The 21,042-nt window shown below is 41.3% G+C and overlaps 1 protein-coding gene across 1 annotated transcript; it reads right to left on the bottom strand.

Moving 5' to 3' along the window:
* Positions 1-612: 612 nt before the first annotated feature.
* Positions 613-20,118, bottom strand: SLC6A4 (solute carrier family 6 member 4). Its single transcript, XM_027690947.1, has 14 exons — positions 19,752-20,118; positions 12,307-12,914; positions 11,437-11,571; positions 10,610-10,829; positions 10,086-10,224; positions 9,571-9,705; positions 7,957-8,060; positions 7,137-7,264; positions 6,700-6,812; positions 5,801-5,932; positions 4,659-4,758; positions 4,214-4,314; positions 2,697-2,864; positions 613-1,914 (listed from the first exon to the last, which is right to left on the bottom strand). Exons 2-14 carry the CDS (start codon positions 12,767-12,769, stop codon positions 1,840-1,842), a joined length of 2,013 nt encoding a protein of 670 aa, XP_027546748.1. The 5' UTR covers positions 12,770-12,914; positions 19,752-20,118; the 3' UTR covers positions 613-1,839.
* Positions 20,119-21,042: the final 924 nt, after the last annotated feature.

Below are 21,042 nucleotides of genomic sequence, written 5' to 3'. Positions count from 1 at the left end.
TGCTTGTTCTGCTGGAAGTGATGTTACAGATTTGTCAATCTTCTGTTCAAAGGTTCATAATTGAGCATAAAGTTACTTCCAAACTGGGTAAGCAGGACATCTGACAGTGCCTGTAGCTTTTAGAATATATTTTCAACACTTTCCACAAAGGTTTCTTTCGCTTTGTTTTGTAGTAAAATTATCATTTTCATGCTGGAGTGAGGTGAACTTCCGTAAAAAGGTTTTGAGATGGGTGTTCCCCTAATAATTTGTTCAGCAAACTTAGTAATGAGACAAAATGTGAGTAAAATGAAATGCAAATCTCGCAGTTTACAGAGACTTGAATGAGTTTTATATGTAAGCTAATCAAGCAGCTGAGCACTTGCTCCAAGTGTGGAGGAGTTTGGTTTTGCTTTTTTGTCTAAACAAATGTAATGAGCATTGGTTCTTCTGCTGGAATGGAATGAAGGAGCGTTCAGCCGTGGGCCAGGGTTCAAACACTGCAGGGAATCCTCTGCTTTTTGTCAGAGGCCTTGTTGATATTGTAAACTGGACTAGATATTCTGCTTTTACTTAGAAGTGAGGTTTTATCTTTGTTGTTCCCATAAGAGAGAGGCACGAGAGACGTCTACAGATGGTTTGTGAATATTAAATTTATTACAATAACAGTTTACAGTACAAGGCACATACTGATGACTTACAATCAGCTTGCAACACTTGTAACTAAACAGCTGCATAAATTAATACAGGCGCGTCATGTACAAGTTGGAGGGAATACTTAGTTCTGTACAGCTAAAACTCCAGTTTAATTCTCTTTAAAAGGCAAAGATGGTCCTAATTTACCAGTCTCATAACTTCCTTTCACTGTTCAGAACAGAGGGTAGGATATACTCGTGTGACAGATGAGTGGAAGGTGAGCTGAAGAGAAGGAAATGTTTGCCTCAAAACATTTGTAATTGCAGTGCAGCCCATTTGGTATCAATATAAGTGGGTTTTGTACAAAACTGATATTTAATATATGGCTACTTGTTGAGCTACCTGATAAATATTGGTTATTTTACATGTTTTCAGGTGGATATGTAAAAGGAAGAAAAAAAGCAATGATATAAATAAATGAAATCAGTTTCTCAGTATTTCAACCACTCCATCTAAAGGAAAGTGAAGCCTAAAACATCACAAAAATTGCTTTTGCAGTATTTATGATGCAAGAAACAGTAGAAATTGTTACCACCTACAAAATGCAGGAAATGAAAAGGAGGCCAGTGCTGATGTGTGCAGAGCTGTATGTAGTGCTGCTCAGGATTGTTTCCTCTCCCTCTATCTCCTCCACTACAAACCTCGGGGATTAACTATTTTTTTATATTCCTAGTTTATAAAACCCTGTGTTGCTCGAGTGATGTATGGCTATCAGAAGTAGTTCTGCATTTTTCCACGTAGTTGAAGCAATTAGGACCTTAAAGCGAATACGACATTGCCCAGGACGAACGACCACATTGAGGAAGGTACGGGAGCACTGCCACAGACTGGGGTTCACACCTAATCCCACCCGGCCTGGAGTGGCTGCTGCAGTCACCCGGTGCCCACACGTGGAGCAGGGATGTTCCCGTGCACACAGGCGTCCTCGTGTTCCAGAGGGAGGGAGTTCTCAGTTCAGCCTGGTTGGAAGTGCACAGGAGGTTTCGTTGAATTGCTTGGGTGAATGTGCTGGAGGCATCACGTTCCCAAATGCCTGTTGTCAGTGCTGCAGCCTCCATGGGAAACTCCTCTGTTGTCTCAGCTGGAAAGGGGATTCTTCGGCGGGGGGAGTGTGGGGAAGGTGACATCTTGTGCTCCCCTCTGTGCCCCCAAACCCAGGGTAGTTTATACTGCATTCATGCGGATGTCTCCAAAGGGAATTTCTGTAGCTGTTTCTGGAGTGATGCTTTTCAGAATACGCTGTTGGAAAGCAATTAATATTAGAAATTGATTAATTTTAGAGGTAATACATGACAGACATTTAGAAAGAGATTTATAATAAAATACGACTTTGAGTTACACCTCTTGAACTACTACTTAACTCCTGAACTACTTAACTACTTGAACTACTCTTGAACTACTACCACTTATTACTTCAGGCCTCTGTTATTTCAGCACTATGAAGGTGTAAAGTGCTATAGAAGTACACAGTGGGTTTTTTTAATTATTTGTAACATAATTGAAATCAAAGCTTGGCAGTTGTTGTATTGGTGCTTTAGGACTTTGCAGTTTACTTGGATACCCTGAGTCAACTGAACAGATTCTTTATGAACTGGTATTTATTTGAACTTACAGTAAATCCCAAAATGGTCATCACAGGCTGCCACAGGTTTATGACAGAGAAATATTATCTTATGGGAGAGAAAAAGAACCCTTTCTTACAGATATACCCAGGGGAACCAGCCCTTCACTGCCTCTTTACATGACAGTGTCTGGGGTGATTTCTAGGAAGAGCCTCTAGTTCAGGAGAGCTTAAAAAAATTACATGATATAATATTTCTAAGAATATGTTGGTGGCCTCAGTAAGACCTGGGGAGACTTTTGAATCCCTCAGAATGGGCAGAAGTCAATTAGCATTCAGCTGGCCAGGAACAGAACAGCCAAATCCCAGGTCATCAGTCCCTAGAAAAACCTACTCGTAATATTTATGGGAATCCCCTCCTTCCTAACATCAAATAGAAGCGACAGAGCATCTTGGATACCTCCTTAAGTGTTCCTGGAGTGACGATCAGCCGGTAAACCATGTAGATTGGAATGAAGATGACAGATGAGGTTCCTATGCAATAACCCACCACTGTGGTCCAGTAGGGATAATCATATTCAAAAAGCCTCAGCTCAGGAGGGTTGGACAGAAAGCTGCAAGTAACAAACTGAAAAAGAGAAGGAATGAAGTATGAATAAGTGGATTTTGATGGCACACACACTGGGGAATTCTGTGTTCCTACCTGGCACTGAAATAAATAAATTAGTAGGACTCAACGTATGTTGACACTGAAAAAATCCTGAATTACGTTAGTATGGATTTTAAAAAGAAACAAAAAACCAACAAGAAACCACAAAACAAAGACCAAAGCAATGCTTTCCAAAGCAGATTCTCTCCACACTACACTGCTCTCTGTCAATATAGGAGAAGAAAGAAATGTCAGCTTGGTTATTGCTGTTCATCATTTTCCTAAGCATATCATTCATGACTGAAAAATGTCCTATGAAACAACAAATACTTTTAGTTGAATATCACAGAAATAATATTTGTGAATATCTTCGGAAGGATCTCTGACTTTGTTTCTTCCAGAGTATCATCAGAAGCTCAAGATTACCAGGAAAATTTCCATATGGAAATTACATCATTCCTTCTGAGCTTTCCTTATTTTGGGTTAGTTCCCACAGGGAATGCAGATAGCTCTGCCTGGTAACCACATCCCCAGAGCTCTGTGCCTCTGTTTATTTTGCTGGTTTAGGATCACAAAGCGAACAGTTCTATAAAAATTACTGTGGTGTCACATTTTTATTTATAGCCTTTTCATCCCTTCTTTTTCTAGGAGTAATAAAATGGAAGTCTGTTAATTATGCCTTGATCATTACAAGTGCTTTGAATTCACTTTGCAGGTCTTAAATCTACATTCTGTGCTTCATAAACTCCGTCTTGACCTGCTCTGCTCCCACTAAGGCCAGTCAGAATAAAAGACACCGTGAACTAATTTTGAATCAGGAAATGAACACTTTATGTTCAAGTGTTATCAATAATACTGCCAAGTCAAATATTTGGGCAGTATTTCCCATTCTGAATTATAGATTTATAAAAGTTGTAATTAACGGCTGTAAAACTTAAGTGGAATATTCTGAAGTTGTCGGTCAGCGGTTGCTGAGACAGTGTATTTACTGACAGTGTGTTTCATAACCTTTTTTACTTCATTTTGCTGAGATAAAGCAACTAAACAAAGTGAGTTTGCTCAGCAGAGGGAGGGAGGAAAGTTCTTCAGAACCCAGACGTACTTAGCTAACTCATCTGCAAAAATCCTTAACATCATGATTTGGTAACAAGACCTTGCAGCATTGCATTGGCTTTATCATTAATTGAGCCTTTTTCGGTTCAACGAAAATTATTACTAAAGAACTTCACGAGAAAATTCCAGAATTTAGCTCTTAGAAGTCTAAGGAACTGCATTGCTCAGTGGTAATTTTCTTGTGCTGGAAAGAAAAAGCTCCAAAGAAAACTCACCAGAAGGAAGAGGGGACTAATTGCAACCCAGCAAACTCGCCAGTACCAGCCTGGGGCAGAGCCCAGCATTTCCTTCACGTCGTTGCAGAACTGGGTGATGCCTGTGAAGACAAATGGGAGGAGAGGGGTGACAGCAGATCTAAGTTTTCCCTAAGTAGATGTTCAGCATTTTTTATGCCAAGCAAGTAAATCTAGAATCCAGCACCAGAGACTGTTTTGTTCCTATAACTCTTAATTATATTAAATCCTTCATTAGTCTGAATTATATCTCCTGTTACTTTTAGGTGTCTCTACTTCTCTCAGAGAACAATATTAATTCTCACAGATTTAGTAATCAGTGAGTTTGTAAAAAGGTTTTGTGAACTTTTTCTGGAGACATCACTGATCTTTGCTGAAACTGAGGAAATGCTGCACTGCAGAAGCTCAGGAGTGTTTGTAGACCTACCATAGAACCAGGACACAGCGACTGCTTCCAGGAACACGACGGTCAGGACAGCTGGACCAGTGGCGTATTCCTCAAACAGCTTTACCACATACGCTCCCCCCTGGAAAGGACATCGAATTGTCAGTGTCCCAAGGATCCAGGGATGGAAATCCTGCTTATTCTCAGATGGGAAACTCACTCAGTTCTGTCCCTTTGTGGCAGTTCCTGCCAGGGAAATCCTTGGTGATCTGCTCGCTCTCTGTGGACATCCCTCACCAGTGGGGTTGCCATGCAGAGAAGCTAAAACCTGCTGGCAGTTCTACCTGGATTTTACTGAACAAAATGGGATTTGGTGGTGGTTGGCAGGATGGCTTTTGCCTGCCTTCTATGATGGCATCTTTCTCCAACATGAATTATAGCAACTGAAAGGAAATAAATAAAGTGTTGCTTTGCTTTCTTCCCATTTGGGGTCTAGAATCATGAAAGAGGAGACCCCTTGGGGAGGGACTAATCGTCCTTGTAGAGCAAACACTTTAAGTGAGAAGGAAGTTGCACATAAATGAGCAAGTGGAGCGAAATGTAACAGGAAAGCCAAGTATTTTTTTCTTTTTCCCTTATGGTCATTACACTCATTATTCAAAAAATTCTTATTGTGAGAATGAAATCCACAAGCCCCCCAGGGACTCTTCTGTGTGACTAATTTCTGGGATATCCAGGAAATTCATTACTAGAAATTTTTGGAAAACTGCAACAGTCAGCTGCAGCATTTTCTAGCCGATCATTTTTTATAATTTTTTTTTTAATTCAAAATAAATTTTAAACATTGGGGAAATTATAACAATTCATGTTATTTTTAAACATGGAGTTTCTGGGAACAAGAAGTAAACCACATGCAAAATGTGGAGGGCTGTCTGCTGACTGATGCAGCAGCTGGAGCAGCCGTGTCATTTATGATGTGTTGCAGTAGGATCATTTTGCAACACATTTCCTAGTGAAATAGTGTTCACGTTTATTCCAAGTAATTGATTTCTAATGTATAAAGATCACAGGCTGGAGATTTAATCTGATGTCTTGAATCTCTCTTGAAAAAATACCACCCCCTCCAAGATGTCATTTGCAGGAAACTGCCAGTGAGGAGGGCTGGGAGTGGGTGAAATACTCACAAATGTCAGGGTTGCCAGTGACCCCAAAAAGCAAACAATGGTCAGGCCAAGGACGAACAATTCCCTGCGTTTGCCCCAGACATGTGGGAATTCATCCAGTACTCCAGTAATCACTCCCTCTAGTCCTGCAAACTGAAAAGCATGGAAAAATCACTGGAAAATAGAGGGCAGTGTTACCTGCTTGAAAGTGTGTTTCAATACTTAAAGGAGCTTTACAGCACAGAAGCACTGGGGCTTTGTTCTGCTGTAAAGGTGGTGTGGCTGCTGTTTAGACAAGTCTCTCCTCAGAAAGCTCTTTACAGCTCTTTAGGGTGGGGATTTAGTCTTCAAGTATCTGCAGGAATGGACTGTCATCCAGAGGCAGTTCTGTGTTACAGGCACTCGGTGGGGACAAGTGGGAGGTGGTTCAGTAGAACCAAGATCATTAAATCAGCTGAGCTCAGCCTTGCTGGAAGGAGCTAATTCTCCATCTGTAAAACCAGGCTCACATGATAAGCTTTTAGTGTATCTCCTCCTCACAGGGCCGCTGAGAGTTCCCACCTCCAGTTCCCACCTTTTAAATCCAATTTGTGAGAAAAACTTCCAGAATTTAATAATTGCTTTGTAGGTTCACAAGCGAGAAGGAGCCTGGAAGGCCGCATTCAACCAAGGGTTTGTGAATCAAGTGCTTTGGTTGTGTTTCTGGGTCTGTTAGGAGTTGTCACAGTACAACAGTGACAAATCATTTAATTATATTTAGGCAAAAATTGGTGTAATAGTTGCTGTCTTACAGAAGGCACCTGGAGTTGCCAATCCTGCTGTAACCCCCCCAGTGACAGTGCAATGTTTGCAGTTCTGTTTCTGTGCTGTCTGGGGGGGGTGAGGCCGTACATGGAGGGTCTGGGAGCCCCACTACTCACCGTGCTGTCTAATCCCAGCGTGAGCAGCATCAGGAAGAAGATGATGGCAAAGAAGGTGGAAGCTGGCATGTTGGCAATGGCCTCGGCGTACGTGATGAAGAGCAGGCTGGGTCCTGGTGTCAGAGAATTGGGATAATTGTCAGCCAGTGCTGCTGCAGGGAGGGCAGACTGGGTCACTGAAACGTGTTATCTCCCAGGGGAAAACTCCCCACAGGCTGTTACCACCACGTGTGTGAAGCTGCAATATGACTTGTATGTGCTGTATTTATGGGCTAGTTTTTTAGCTCTACTGGGTAACAGTGCCCTTATCATAAAGTCAGTATCCTGAATCAATACTAAATATTTCTCATCACTTGGGCTGTTCTCAATCTAGAAGGTAACACACGAATATATTCTTGCTTAGAAGCAGTTTGAGGTGTGTAAGAGCATTAACCTACCGGTGTCTTTGGCAACCTCTGACACATCCTCGTTCCTCATCTCAGCCATGTACCCCAGCACAGTGAAGATGACAAATCCAGACACGAAACTGGTCACGCAGTTCACGGTGCTGGTAACCAGAGCATCTCTGCAACAGAAGACCTAACTCACATCAGGGAATGTGCATCTGCTGCAAAGGGTAATTTACAACCAGATGGGGTGAGTTAACAGTCTGGACAGGCTCCTAGAAAAACTAGGAGAATACAGGGAAAAAAAAAAGCAGCATGTTTGAAAGCAAGTTAAAAAAAACAACCCATGACTACTTTTCCTTCTTCGAATTCAAACAGATGCTGTAACATTAGTCTGACACTAGATTGAATGCTGGCTGTTTTAAAAGAATAGGAATTACTATAGGAATATTAAAGAATTAAGAATTTTATTTCACAAGTTAGAAATAGAATTTTTTCAATTTAAACAAGGAAACAACTATAAATTGCCTTTCAGCTCAAGAACATGAAGTTATTTCCTAAGATTAAATAATTACAGTGTGATGGTTTGTCAGGGGTTTAGTCCATTTTGTTGCCACAGTTTTCTACACTTTAGACCTCTACTGTAATTGGTGAAAATGATTTCTCTTTAAGGTGGGCACAACAGAGGAGAAATGCTTTAGATTGCAGGTTCTTGCAATAAGGATTTCTGTTCTGTTACACTTCTGTCTCATTTGTATGTACACAGGTCTGACATTTCAGTGCCTTTCACCAGCACCATGTTTCTTTTTCATCAATACCCACAGTTACATTTTTTAACTTGATTTTACTTTTAGAATAAGGTAGAACTCACTGGTAGCAGTTGTTGTGGAATTTGTTGTAGCTGGCATAAGCCAATAGGACCCCAAAACCTGGTCCCAGGGAGAAAAAAATCTGAGCTGCTGCATCCACCCAAACCTGAAAAATATTGAAAATCAAGAAAAAAATGATGTGAAACAGATTGAATGAGTTTGGGATATTCAGAATATCACTTAGGCCTACAAAAGGTTTTTTCACTGCTCTGCCTATGTCCTAGTCCTGGTCTAACTGACACTTTGTTAGGAGAGATGTTGAAATATGAATGATTATTATAGATCTGTGAGAGCTGTAAATATCTACTCTGGTGCCTATGGGTGCTTCTTTTATCTCTGCACTGTTGTGGCAGTTTCACTTCTGGAAGCATCTTAGATTAATTCAGTGATTTGCCTCATAATCAGTTTAACACAAGTTTTGCACACGTGCATAGAGAACTTTCTATCCATGATTTTGCAGTCTTCCTCCAAACTCTGTGTGCTGTGGAGTAGTCCCATGTTTGGCTTTGTGTCCTCCAGGCTAAGTAGTAGATGAACACTGTCCAGATTTTTCCTAGATTTGTGGAAATACGTTTGACAGTGTGGGTGCAGTTCTGGTCCTTAGGACTCAATTCAGCTTTGTTGTAGCCATGACAGATGCAAGTGTGATGATCTTGTTATGAAAAGCCTGTTGTACTTGAAAAGTGGCCACAGCCCTAATGAGTAATGTTCTAAAGTACAATATCAGTTCTCTTTCTGAAGGTGAAAGTCCTCATTCATTTATCCTCTTTTGATTGAAACATGGAGTTCATTACAACTCATTTCTAATATTCTCTTCCATCGTGTGAGGCCATCCTGTATCACCCAGACAGAGCTCTGTCATCGTCCAGCACACAGATTGCAATCTGCTGTCCTCACTTCAGATACATCCAATACAATATCAATGCCCTTTATTGCTTTTTCAGAAGATGTGGGTCCTTATTGGAGATGCTGCTTTATCAGAGACTGGTGTCTTTTCATTTCCTCTTCATTCAAAACTCTCCATATCAGCTGGGCAGCACCAGACTTGCAAACATTAGAAATTTTTAATCTATGTGTTTGTACTATTTATTGCTTTGGGTTTTTTTCCATCACCCTCCTCACTAGACACTTTCACAGGCAGTGAAGTAAGTGCAGCCTTGGGCCTGATGGACTATTTGTCATCCACGGAGTTCATGGCTGAATCAGATACTGGAGTGACTGAGGTTTGTTGGTTCACTCAGTCTTGTCCTCATTCCTCCTTTCCTTCCAGATTTTTGAGGTGTATGCAGGCCTATCTGATTTATTCCTCCTCCACAGCCTGTTCACCATTTTTCTAATGAAAAACTGGTCACTTGTTTTCTTTCTAATCATATTGCTAATTCTATTCACACACTGTATGGGAATTCTGCCACTGATGGTGGATTCTCATCTTTAAAATTCTTCATAATTATGGAAGGAATAGCAGGACTGTTTAAACAAGAGCATGGAGTCAGGCTTTTAAGTCCATGCTAAGACATCTGTTCAATCATGCTCTTTTGGACACTGAAGTATGTATGTGCTGATATACACACTGATAGGCTCAAAGCAAATCTCTGCCCTTTGATCCTGTTTCTTACCTCAGTGGCCAGGAGTTTCTGCCAGTCAGGTTTCAAGTAGTAGAGGACACCTCTCCAAGCCCCAGGCAGAGTTGCACCTCTTACTAGCAGGATAATGAGGATGATGTAAGGGAACGTGGCAGTCACCCAAACCACCTGTGAGGGAAAATGGTAACACAGCATTTGCCACGGGTAGAAATTTAACAGGGGTAATAAGAATGAGATATTTATATTATATCTCTTAGGATTTATGACATCTTCACATGAGCTGCTCTGAAGGTCTGCAAACAGGCAGTGTGCACATCTGTACCCACTTTCCCTGGCAGGACTGTTCTTGCCCAGAGAACAGGGGTGTAACTTACTGGTGTCATATATTACTTGGATAACAATAGCAATCACTCTACAGCATTCCCAAATAATCAGCCTGTAATCCCTGTCATGAACACTGAGACAATTCCCTGACAGTTAATTAGCTCATTTAGAACTGCCTCTAGACTGTCCTGTACCAAGTTGATTTATCCTGCTTTTGCATTCACCTTGCCAGATGTTTTGACCCCTTTCCAGATACTGAAGTACACAATGGTGAAGATTAGCAACAAACAGAGGGTCAGTTGCCAGCTGATGCCCCCCAGGTCATCCAGCCCCTCAGACCTGTGCACCTGTAGAACTTGGCGGCTGAAAGAGGAAAGAAAAGCACAGTATAGATATTTATTTTTTTTAACAAATGCTTACACTAAGTTTGCTTTGAATAGTCCTGTACTGTGGTGTGACCATTACAAGGAGTCCTGAGGCCTTGATAAGTAGCCTTCGGAGTCATGTAATCTCAGATTTATTTTATTTTAGCTAAAAGTTTGATGTTAATGGTACGTTGGGGATGATAAGTGATGACAGCTGAGTACCCCCATCCACCCCAACCTTACGTAACCTACAAATATTCAGTGATTTGAATGGTTCAGGAGAGGGCACCATTAACATTAAGCCCTGCTCTCCTCCAAGGAAGAGCTTGCTACCTGCTCCACCAGACTGTCTCCTATCACCGTCCTCACTTACATGCACTTACGTATAAAATTCTTCAGCGGGAGAGACGGAGTGCACGGACCAGCTGACGTTGTCCTTGCTGAAGTAGTTGGTGCAGTTGCCTGTGTTCCAGGGGTTTGTGCAGCTGGTCCACGGCAGCTCCGCCGTGAAGGAGGATATGAGGTAGTAAAAGGCCCAAGCCATGATGGTGTTGTAGTAGGAGGCTACATAAAGATCTATTATACAGATGGCAAAGCCAATTCCTAGTGAGGCAGGAAATAATTACGTGCAGTCAGTGTAAAGTTTAGGCCAAAAATAAAAGGAATTGGTTATCACATCAGCTACCATTACTGACTTTCTAGGGCAGCTCTGCAGGACTTAACCATACCCTCCCAGGTGTTTACAATGCTGGAATTTCATGTGACTTCAGAAACACTCAGGCTCTGATTCCACTAAAACATCCTTAGTTAAGACAGAACATGCTTATAGAGATTTTTTTTATCTGTTCCTAAATTTCTGGAGTTCAGAAATAGGCATCTTGCAGCCTCAAAAAAGACAAGATCAGAGCTATAACACTGGGAACAACAGTAAATGAGCATATAGAACACCTCCTTTTCCTATCTTTTATTTATATTTTCAGACTTGGGTCAGAGAAGTGAACTGGCCTCTAATCAATTTGAGAGTTGCATATTATAGGTGTATACAACAGTACACACACATGCAGATGTTATAGAGTTTTAGGAAAGCTTTCTTTTAAAACCAAAATCTTGTAGAACAAGCCTTATGAGTTTTATGAGATTTTCCTTTTTTCCCAGAAATTTCATCTTTATAGGAAAATTTTCCAGTTATTCAGAAAGTTCCCTTCTTTACCTTTGAATATAGGACATATTTTTCTCCAAATGGAAATACACCCATTCCTGTGGTACTGTCCTAGTGCTAATTCCATATAGAAGAGGGGAATCCCTCCAAAGATGGCCATGATTGTGTAAGGAATGAGGAATGCTCCTGCAAGAGAGAAAGCACATGATTGTAACTCTTCATAGGACTTCTCTTCCAACAGTACCAGCACTCTATAAACTGGAGTTCTTTTTATCCCACAGGGAAAATGCATATCCCCTCTGTAGCCAGTGTACCACACTGAATTATTGTGGGATTTCTTGTAAGAGTAACTACTTAGCTGTGTGAAAAAGAAGCAGCACTCAGGCCAAATTTCTCACATTTCTGTAGTGAGTACATGTAGGATTCACCAAGACTCCGCTGGCTACAATGGGTACAGCTGTGAGATGGGCTACAGATAAAATAATTTATTTAGCCAGTAAAATGCCTTTGTTACATCAAGGAGACAAAAGTCCTCTCCAAGATCTCCTTGAGTAGATTTTAGATTTATATTTTGTCTCTTATGCCAGTCTAAGACCTCGCCTTCATCATGAGTTGGTTTTGACATGTTGGTTTATCTGACTTTAAAATACTCCTTTGGGCAGGGATTGAGTGTTTCCTATGGGAGGGTGATTGTGCACATAGCTTGCTAATTGTATACTGATTTTTTAAATCTTGCTGACTAGTTTTTCTTTCATCTTAATGTTATCCTATCCCAATATTTAAGTTTTCCAGTCTGCTTAAAAAGTAAGTAATTTCCCTCTGATCATTTGTTATACAGGATAATTTAAAAGCCACTAAGTCATCCATTTATAAGCAAGGAAGTTCAGCATTAAGAAACACCCAACAGGGCTGGGCACTGACCTCCTCCATTTTGGTAGCATATATATGGAAATCTCCACACATTTCCCAGATCCACTGCATATCCAATGACAGAGAGGAGAAAGTCAATTTTTTTACTCCAGGTCTCTCTGTCTTCCAACTCCATCAGCTGCTGCTGCCCTTCAGCTCCACAGGTGGTGGACGTGGTGGTTGTGGTGGTGGTTGTGGCTGCTGGGGCCGTGCCCTGGGTATCCTCCACTTCTCCCATCCCATTGCAGGGGGCCGAGCTCTGAACTGCTGAATAACCATTTGAGATCTGAGCAGCCTCCCCTTTGCCCCCCTGGCTGGGATGGACTTTATTGCCATCCTCTACCAGCCGCAGGGCAGATTTAGGGTTCCTGACCAGAAGTCCGTTCTCTTTACAATCTTCTCCTTTGTTACAGTCTGAGGCATCTTTCTTGGAAGTTAGTGGCTCAGTCTCATTGCTTGTTGCCTTTTTTTCCATTTTTTCTGGGATTTGTTCTGATCACTTGCAGACAGGCAGCAGCACAGAGTCCCCTCGTGGCTTGTCTTCCCACACTTTTATTCCCACCACTTTTAGAATTCCTCTTCCATACTTAAATCCATCCGATTGAAGGCACGGGCACCATCTAAGAAATTAAAAGAGAGTTACAAATCCATGATTCTGGTAACTTTCAAGTTACAACTGACAGATTCTGTGATTAAAATACCGTCGGAAGTAATTAGCCATCACAGCATGCAATGTGAATCACAGAGCTGATAATCCATTCAGGATTTTGTCCAGAGAAAGGAAGGAAACAGTCATCCTCTTCCACAGCAGAGGTCGGTGTACCTGCATTACACCCTCTCAGGCAGGTGTGCGGGACTTTGGGCATTGTTGGACACCTCACAGGCAGTCACAGTCCTGCTGTCTTCTGTTCTCTGAACACTGGATTCACACCCAGGGAGCTTGTGGGACTCCCAGTTTGCAAACTGAGGTCAGACTTTAGTGTGACTTGGACATTCATTTTCATAAGCTGTGACTGATCCACTCATCCTGTGGCAATTTCTAGATTCACCCAGTATGAAGGCAAAAGAATTATTTAAAGAAATATGGGATAACCATGGATATAAAAATTACATTTCATGACTACCTTTCTTGAGAATCCCACAGTGTCTGCTATGTTTAGCAGCAGACCTAGAAGGCTTGAATGAAACTTCAGAAAAGTATTTAAATCTCACTGGTTTTGCATCAATTAACACTTGAGGCTCAGTCAACACTAATAGCAAGAAGAAAAGATAATAAACTTCAATTTGATTCTTTTGATTAAAAGCTAACACGTGAGTCTAAAGGATAAAACCTGTCCCCAGTTTTATTTGACTCCTTGGGCAGATAAAAGCATCTTTCCTTCTGTTTGGATCTGCTGACACTGTGGTTCCAGCCCCAGGAAGGCTTGTGGGCAAAAAAACAGGCACTGGGAGAATCCCTGGCTTTACCTGCCCTCTTCATATGTGCTAAAAACAGAATCCAAGGGAAATAAACCATCCTGAAATAAAGAAGAAATGTGACACAAATAACTTTTCCTTCAGAACAAAGAGAACAGAAAAAAGAGTTGTGATTCAGCAGGTTATGCTTTGTTTTCTGCTCATTTGTTCAGATAATGTAAATACTCAACTGCCTTTACCCAACAAAACCTTGGCACAGGAGTTGATCCTCTGTGCTGTAAATTCCCCAGGGTAGTAACCCTGCTTTATAGCCAGCAAAGAGTCACACAAACTACACCATGCCACCACAGATTAAATTATTACAATTGCATCTATTTTTAACTTTTCAAAGCATTTTACAACAGTAGCTACTATTGTCACATCCTAGCAGAACAATAAGCATTATTTCATTTTTAACTGGAGGAAAAACTAAAGCAGAGAAGGGATATTATTTGCTTATTTCTAGAATTTGCTGATTACCAGAGCTATTAAAACTCAAGTTTTTCGCAGCTTTGAGCCTTTTGCAAAGACAACTTGTTAAACCTCTTCTAAACATTTCTCAGTTCAAGTAGAAAGAGAAGGAAAGTTATCAAACTGCAAAGCAAATGGGAGGATGTTCTCGAGATAAAAGTCACTTGAAGGTGTTGTTTATAACTTGCAGAAATCTCTAATTCTCCAGGCTTACCTTCTGTCTTTACCCAAATAATATCATTTTCATCACAAAGCAAGCAATGCATCATTAATGTGAATTTTTACAGGAGCACGTACTTTGCTACCATTAGTTAATCATCCACAAAGATTGAAACATCAAGAACAGGAGTTTCTGTTTTACCTGCAGGACCAGAAAACCTGAATGTCTTTGGAGTCCAAAACCTTCCAAATGTCCCAAAAGAGCTTATGTAGATGGCAACAGTCCTACCACCACTGGTGTCAACACAGAATTCCTAGGAAAGGCCACAGCCAATCCTTCCCTTGTATAGAGCATATTAAATATAAGGTAGGAATATGGAAAAGTAACCTGAGCCCTTCTGGACTTTACACCTCTGATCCATAAATGGGAAAGCAGTAAAGGATGTTGATTTAACTGCATTATCTCTTGGGACTGATTTTCCCATACCTAAGGCTTAAACACTTACTGTGTTTGCAAAGCCCTTTGTTTCTGCACAAAGATACTTCTCAGTGCTTTCTTCACCAAGGGGAGGTCCTCGAGTGTATTGTTGATTTCCAAGATCTGTGACAATGAGGGTCATTGTCTATCCAGATCTAAGCTCCTTCTGGTCTTCTGCAGACCACAGAAAAGAAATGGAACATTATTTGAAATATTTTTGTAGAATTTTCAGTAGTTTGAGCCTCAAAGACGCAAAATGGCACGTGAATTTTCAGGGGCTTGAGATGAAACTATTTTTTTTTCTGAAACAGAACTACAGCTTGTCAGTTATCCTGGGAAATCTCTGGAGTGAGGAACTCCAGGGCTATTCAGTGGTGTTCAGGGGGGCATAGTTGGCACATAAAAACAGAACAGATACAGAATCAAAAAGTTTCATTACGCTGTAAAAAACTCCAGGAGAACATACTTTTCCCCCTGATTTGTTACAGCTCAAGAAAAAAAATACTTGAAGGAACTGTAACAGCTACAGTGAACAGCTGCAGAACTGGAGCTCTTGGGGTTGGGAAGTATGCTAGGACAGCAGGGAGGACATCCAGGGAAATTTTCTGTAATAGTGAAGGATTTTTCCCACTTCAGCCTCCATTTCTCTGTGCCGATCTCTCAGTAGTTCAGGTGCTTGACTGATGACAGTGAACAATGTCAGAAATGGCAGTTTATTACCTATTTTCAGTCTGAGCTGTTGCAAAGGTTGCTCTTATATAACTGCACCTTGGCTTCTTATCACCCATAATTAGCTATGGAAGAGAAAGCAAAGATAAAAAGAGGAAGAGGACAGATATCTGTGCCTTCATTTCGGTTTGATCTGTGTTTGGTGGACGTGACTTTGCTCCTTCGGGAGGCCCCGAGTGCTTTGTCTCCCTACAGTAGCTCTGCCCAGAGATTATTCTGCAGGGCAGTTTTCACCTCAGTATTTCCATACCGTGCAGGAGCACGTGGAAGGTGCCAGGCTGGCAATGGCACCCTCCCTGTGCAAAGAGTGACTAAAGAGGAGTGACCCTGGAACACGTAGCGTGTCCACCACAACTATTCCCTGCTTTGCTTGTTTGTTGAAAACACCCAGATGGATAATTGAAGACATGTGTTTGTACATGCTTGGCTGGAGCCACCAACGCACTTCACATCAGCCAAATATTAATTAAATTATATTTATTTATCTCCCACACAGAGCTAAACTTGAACTAGCACTGTAGATGTAAAAGCCCTGCATGACACAAATGATGTAAAAGCCTTGATGCACAAATTCGGCTCCTTTGCCTCTAGCAAAGCAATCCTCGAGGAGCATCCCTGGCCTGGGGTCTGCTTCCTTTTGCACAACTGGTGGCTCATCTCCTGTTTATTTCTGGAGCACGCAGTGACCTCTCGTGGAGGTGTGGGAATCCCTTGCCTTTAATGCTCTGCCGCAGAGTAAACAAATCCTTCCACCACTTTAAAACAAAGTGATTCTCCTGCTGGTTTTTTTTAAAGGAGAAAATGACTTTTAGCATGTCTAGGAGAGTAAAGCAATGAGGTTGAGATAGAGCAAACAGCAGATGCTTCAAGGAGGCAAATCTTAAAGCCTCGAGTCACCTGGAGGTTTCTGTGTTTGAGGTGTGGCTGCGGTGCCTGGGCAGCTCCCAGGGCTTGTCCAGCCCCCTGTGCCTGACTGCAGAAGTCATGACGGTCGCAAAATTCCTAGATTTGTTTTTATATTTCACTTCATGCAAATTATGTTCTTATCCCACGTGCTGATTTTACAAAGCAAAGCTTGTGGAGAAGCAGCCACTCACCGGGTTACAGCCACATTCCTGCAGCAGAACTCACGGTCCCACCATCCCTCCCACTGCCCCGGCCGCTCACAGGCAGAGACTTGCAGGGAATTAAAGCACTTGGAACCTCAAGACAAAGAGTGAGCCCGGGGTGTTGGCAAACAGAATCAAACTCTTAACTTGACCTAAATCTCACTTTTATCACTTAAGTATTTCAGATGCTTGAAGTGCCATATCTGCCTGACTGCAGTTACACCTTGCTGTTCACACAGGCTTGTACATAAATGGAAAGAGTCCAAGGAAATTACTGCTATCTGGAATATCAAACAAGAAGTTTGTATGACTACGAATGAGATAGAACTCATTTATCTCACGCAGGAGAAGGCTGTGCTGTTTACCTGGAGGCACCATTCTCACCTCTGAGCCAAAATATGAGCTGTGACCCTCTGACAGACTCATACCTGGGTGTTTCCAGGTTCAGGACTCATGTCACACACGAGTCATATTTAGGTTCATTGTGCAAAAAAATTAGTGCATTTTGATTTTGAGTGTGTTCAGTTACACTGATTTAATTAAAAAATAAATACCTAGAATATCCCTTTACATTATCTTGCTTCCATTAGGTGAGCTGACAGAAAGTGTGACAGTTTGCATTGCAGATTTCAAAGCCTGATATTCATATATAATTGGTAGCCACAGAATTGGGGTGTTAGGTACAAAGCAGATTTGAGCTGATATCTAGAACATCCCTCAACAACTGAACATTGAATTATTCAGGGGTTTTTTTGAGATATTCTTCTCTAGTTGAACTGAGTTTTGATAGAGTGATCAAAACCCACTGAAATTTATGTGCCAGTGAGTTGTAACAGGTCTGACCCCAGTGCTGGTGATTTTAAATGTTACTGGGTTGGGTACTTCGGCACAGCACTAACATGTGAATGTTTCACAGGAGATTTGCAGTGTGTAGGTGACCATGGATCCTGTATATGAATATTTGCAGGTCTCCAAGGGCTTGCTCACATACTAAAGCAGAGTCCAAGTGTACTCAGCAAGTAGTGCTGGTGAGACAATGGCCCTCCTGGGAGAACTAAAGTGTTTCCCAAAGAGTGGCATGAGGAGTGGGCTCTCTCTGGTTAACTCCTGTATTCCCAGATAAGGCTAAATATAAGTAAGATGAGAAAACAGTGCTTCTGAAAGCAACAGTATTGGGGAAATATAAACCTGTGCTGTGAGTTTTATGTCACAATTTTATCCATGTTTCAGTCTGAAATTAAAAAGTCTGCAGGAAAGAGAGATTTTTACCTTTAAAAATTTGTTGAGGAGGCAGACACTGTATTTTAGTGGGAATGCTGCCAAATTGGTGACAGTCATTTAAAGAACAGGAAGGGGGAAATGCATTTTGTGGCTTGAGAGTGTCTGTGTGTAGTGCAAGGAAACAGATAAGCTTAGAGGGAAGATATTGCTTTTGTATTCTTCCTCAAATTATTTATATAAGCTTGAAGGAAGAGTCCTAACACAGCAACCACCACCAAATAAATACAGCACCACTCCTGAGTAACAGATGATGTTTCTTTGAAGGTGGCTTGTTAATGGCTATCTCCAAGTTACAGCCCCTTTATTCAGGCTCCAAGTTCTACTTAAGTTCTTTATGAAACACTTGTCCCACAGATGGGCTTCATTATGTTGTAACAGTTCTTCAAGATACAGATCAACAGAGCTGCAAACACATGGGCTGGGAAAAGAGCTCAAACCTGAGCAGCAGAAAGGAGACCAGGACACAGAAAGAACGTTTCAGGCTCTAATACTGTTACAAGTGAAAACTCAGCAGTTTATATTTCCATGGAGGAAAGCAGGAAATGTGCAGTGTATTTAAGCTCTTTCCATGTGGGGGAATAATTTAGGGGGGTTATTAAATTCCATTCTTAGGGCATTTTTTCTTACTTTGACCATCTGAAATTCATCACGCCCTGTGCAATTAGAAAATGGACCCACAGCTGTCACTTGCTGTACAACAACTTTGCAAAGAACTCTCCAAGAAAATTATGGTCAATGCGCCATCGAAAGCACCAGAAGATGCAGCTCAAGTGTTTGAGCCCTTCCCTGGTAAAAGTCTGACAACTGACAACCCACATTACAAAAATGCCACAACATTTTCAAGAACCCAAATCCATTAAATGCACGATCCTTTTCCCCCCAGGCTTTCTTAACCCGTCAAAACATGTTGTCCTTGCCTGTATTCACTTACATTACATTCCTTACTTAAACTTCCACATTTCTTAGCAAACTAACCCAGCAAGCCAGTTGGTCTCAGTAAACGTGTTTGACTATAAATACATAGGACATGCTCCTCAGATTTATTACTTACAATAAATCTGTCCCATTGAGTTCGATAATTTACTGTGCCAGAACAGTTTACCTTTTAAAATATAACTTCATATGGTTAACAAACCTCACTTTACCCTTTCAAAATAAATAACAGTTTGCATTGACTTTTTTCTTTTTCTCCCCACTTCAGATTCTGCTGCTTTCCTTCATTTTTCCTTATAGTTTAATTCTTTTTTTTGTAAATTTTGAATAGCTTTACATTTGTAATGCAGTTATGTGAACTGCCAGAACTCCCAATTTCAGATTGTTGGAACATTTTCTGCTTACAGGCATTTGACTCCCAACATTCATAACTGCTGGACAAGTGCCTGAACATGACAGAGTAGAGCATGTCACAGCAGAAAAGCAAGAGAAAGCATTAAAAGTTTTAAAAAATCAAAGCAAACTTTCACCAAAAATCAGTGTATCTTTTTCCACCCCCAAAGCTTTGTTAGATGTACATTTTCCCAATGTTTTAAAAATTAATCAAAGACCTGAAAGTTGCCTTAAAAAGGAACAAAATCTAGAGTTCAGGTTTCAGCCTGTCATTAGTATTTCAGATTTTATAACTGAAGTTGAAAGAGGCAACGAGGAAGGAAAGTTAATGAAACTCCAGTGTCTGCTGCTGCAGGAGGTCGGCTCTGAGGAGAAGCCGTCTCAGAGTCTGTCTGAATTTCCTAAAGTACTTTAGACATCACTGTGTTAGAGACAAAATTATAAAATACCTGTGTTTGGGGTCGGTCCGAAGCGCTTCCCTTGGAGTTATCCAAGCCTGAGGGACCTTCACCCACATTTACTTCAGCCTCGGGAACTCAGCCTGTGGGCAACTCAGCACCTTGGTGAGGTTTTTGTACACCAGCCCCCCTCACATGGTCTGATTTCCAGATAATCTGCTGCCAAAGAGCTCTTTAAGAATTTTTGCGTCACTTTACCCAAATAAACTTTATGTTTCACCAGGGCTGCAGCTCAGTTTTCCTCCTAGAGGTGGGTGGCTACATTTGTCTGCTCTGATCCGTTCAGAGCAGGATCCAATGAAGGCAGAGGGAGAAGGAGGGAAGCTTTCCTGGTAAGGGGCAGTTTTGTTGGATGTTGTTACAGCTATAAATAACAGGCTGGTGATGAGGATGGAGGCAACAAACAGAATGGAAGTTTTGAGGGAGTCAGTAAATTACAAGTTTACAGGTGGGTCTGTAGTTTACAGAAGCATAGGAAGGACTGGGATATTATCACAATAAAAGGGCTCAAAAAGAATAATTTCTACTGCTGAATATTTGCATTATTTTCATAAAGAAATAAGGTTTAGCTTTGTTTTAAAGCTTGGAGCACAAATTCTTCCCAAGCGTTTTGCTGCCTCAGTAAGCTCAACAAGTAATTTCCTTTCTTCCTACTACTACTCCAAATACCTCACTCCACCTCTGATATGCTTTTTCTCCAGCTTTTTTCATCCAGGATTTCTTCATTCCTGCCCTTTGCAATTTTTTTATAAAAAGTCATAAATCACAGGTCAACAAAATAGTGCCATAGTGGAGGTGGCAGATTTGGAGGGGAAAAAAAGCGGAAAAGCAGAATGGGGACAAATAAGAAAAGCTGATCGTTAGAGCAGCAGCACTTTGCTGCAAGCGGCTGCCAGTTTTCAGAGACTCGTTCCAAACAATTGAAAAGAAAATAAACAGCAAAGTGAGGAGCCGAGGGCTGTAATTAGCACTTTCCCTTGCTGTCCCTGGTCCCTGACAGAGCAGCAGCCGGTCAGGGCGAGTCACCTGCACCATCTCAAGGAGAGCTCGGGCATTGCAGTTACAGACACGAGGGATCAAAACCATTTTTGCTTTCCCATTGACTCCTGTGGACAGTGGATTACGACTGTTTTGTCAAGTGAAGCTTCTTGCCTTCAGCTGTTCTAGAAATTCATTGATCTTTTAGTGAAAATAACAATATCTAACTCCTCCCTGCCATGCTGAATTCCCCTCCTGTACTCTGCTTTCCAAAATAATCAGGTTTGGTCCTGACAATCTTCAC

The sequence above is a fragment of the Neopelma chrysocephalum genome, unplaced genomic scaffold (genome assembly GCF_003984885.1).
Source record: "Neopelma chrysocephalum unplaced genomic scaffold, ASM398488v2 Primary Assembly neopelma1_82, whole genome shotgun sequence".
In the NCBI taxonomy this organism is placed as follows: Eukaryota; Metazoa; Chordata; class Aves; order Passeriformes; family Pipridae; genus Neopelma; species Neopelma chrysocephalum.
This window is presented reverse-complemented; position numbering and strand designations above follow the sequence as displayed.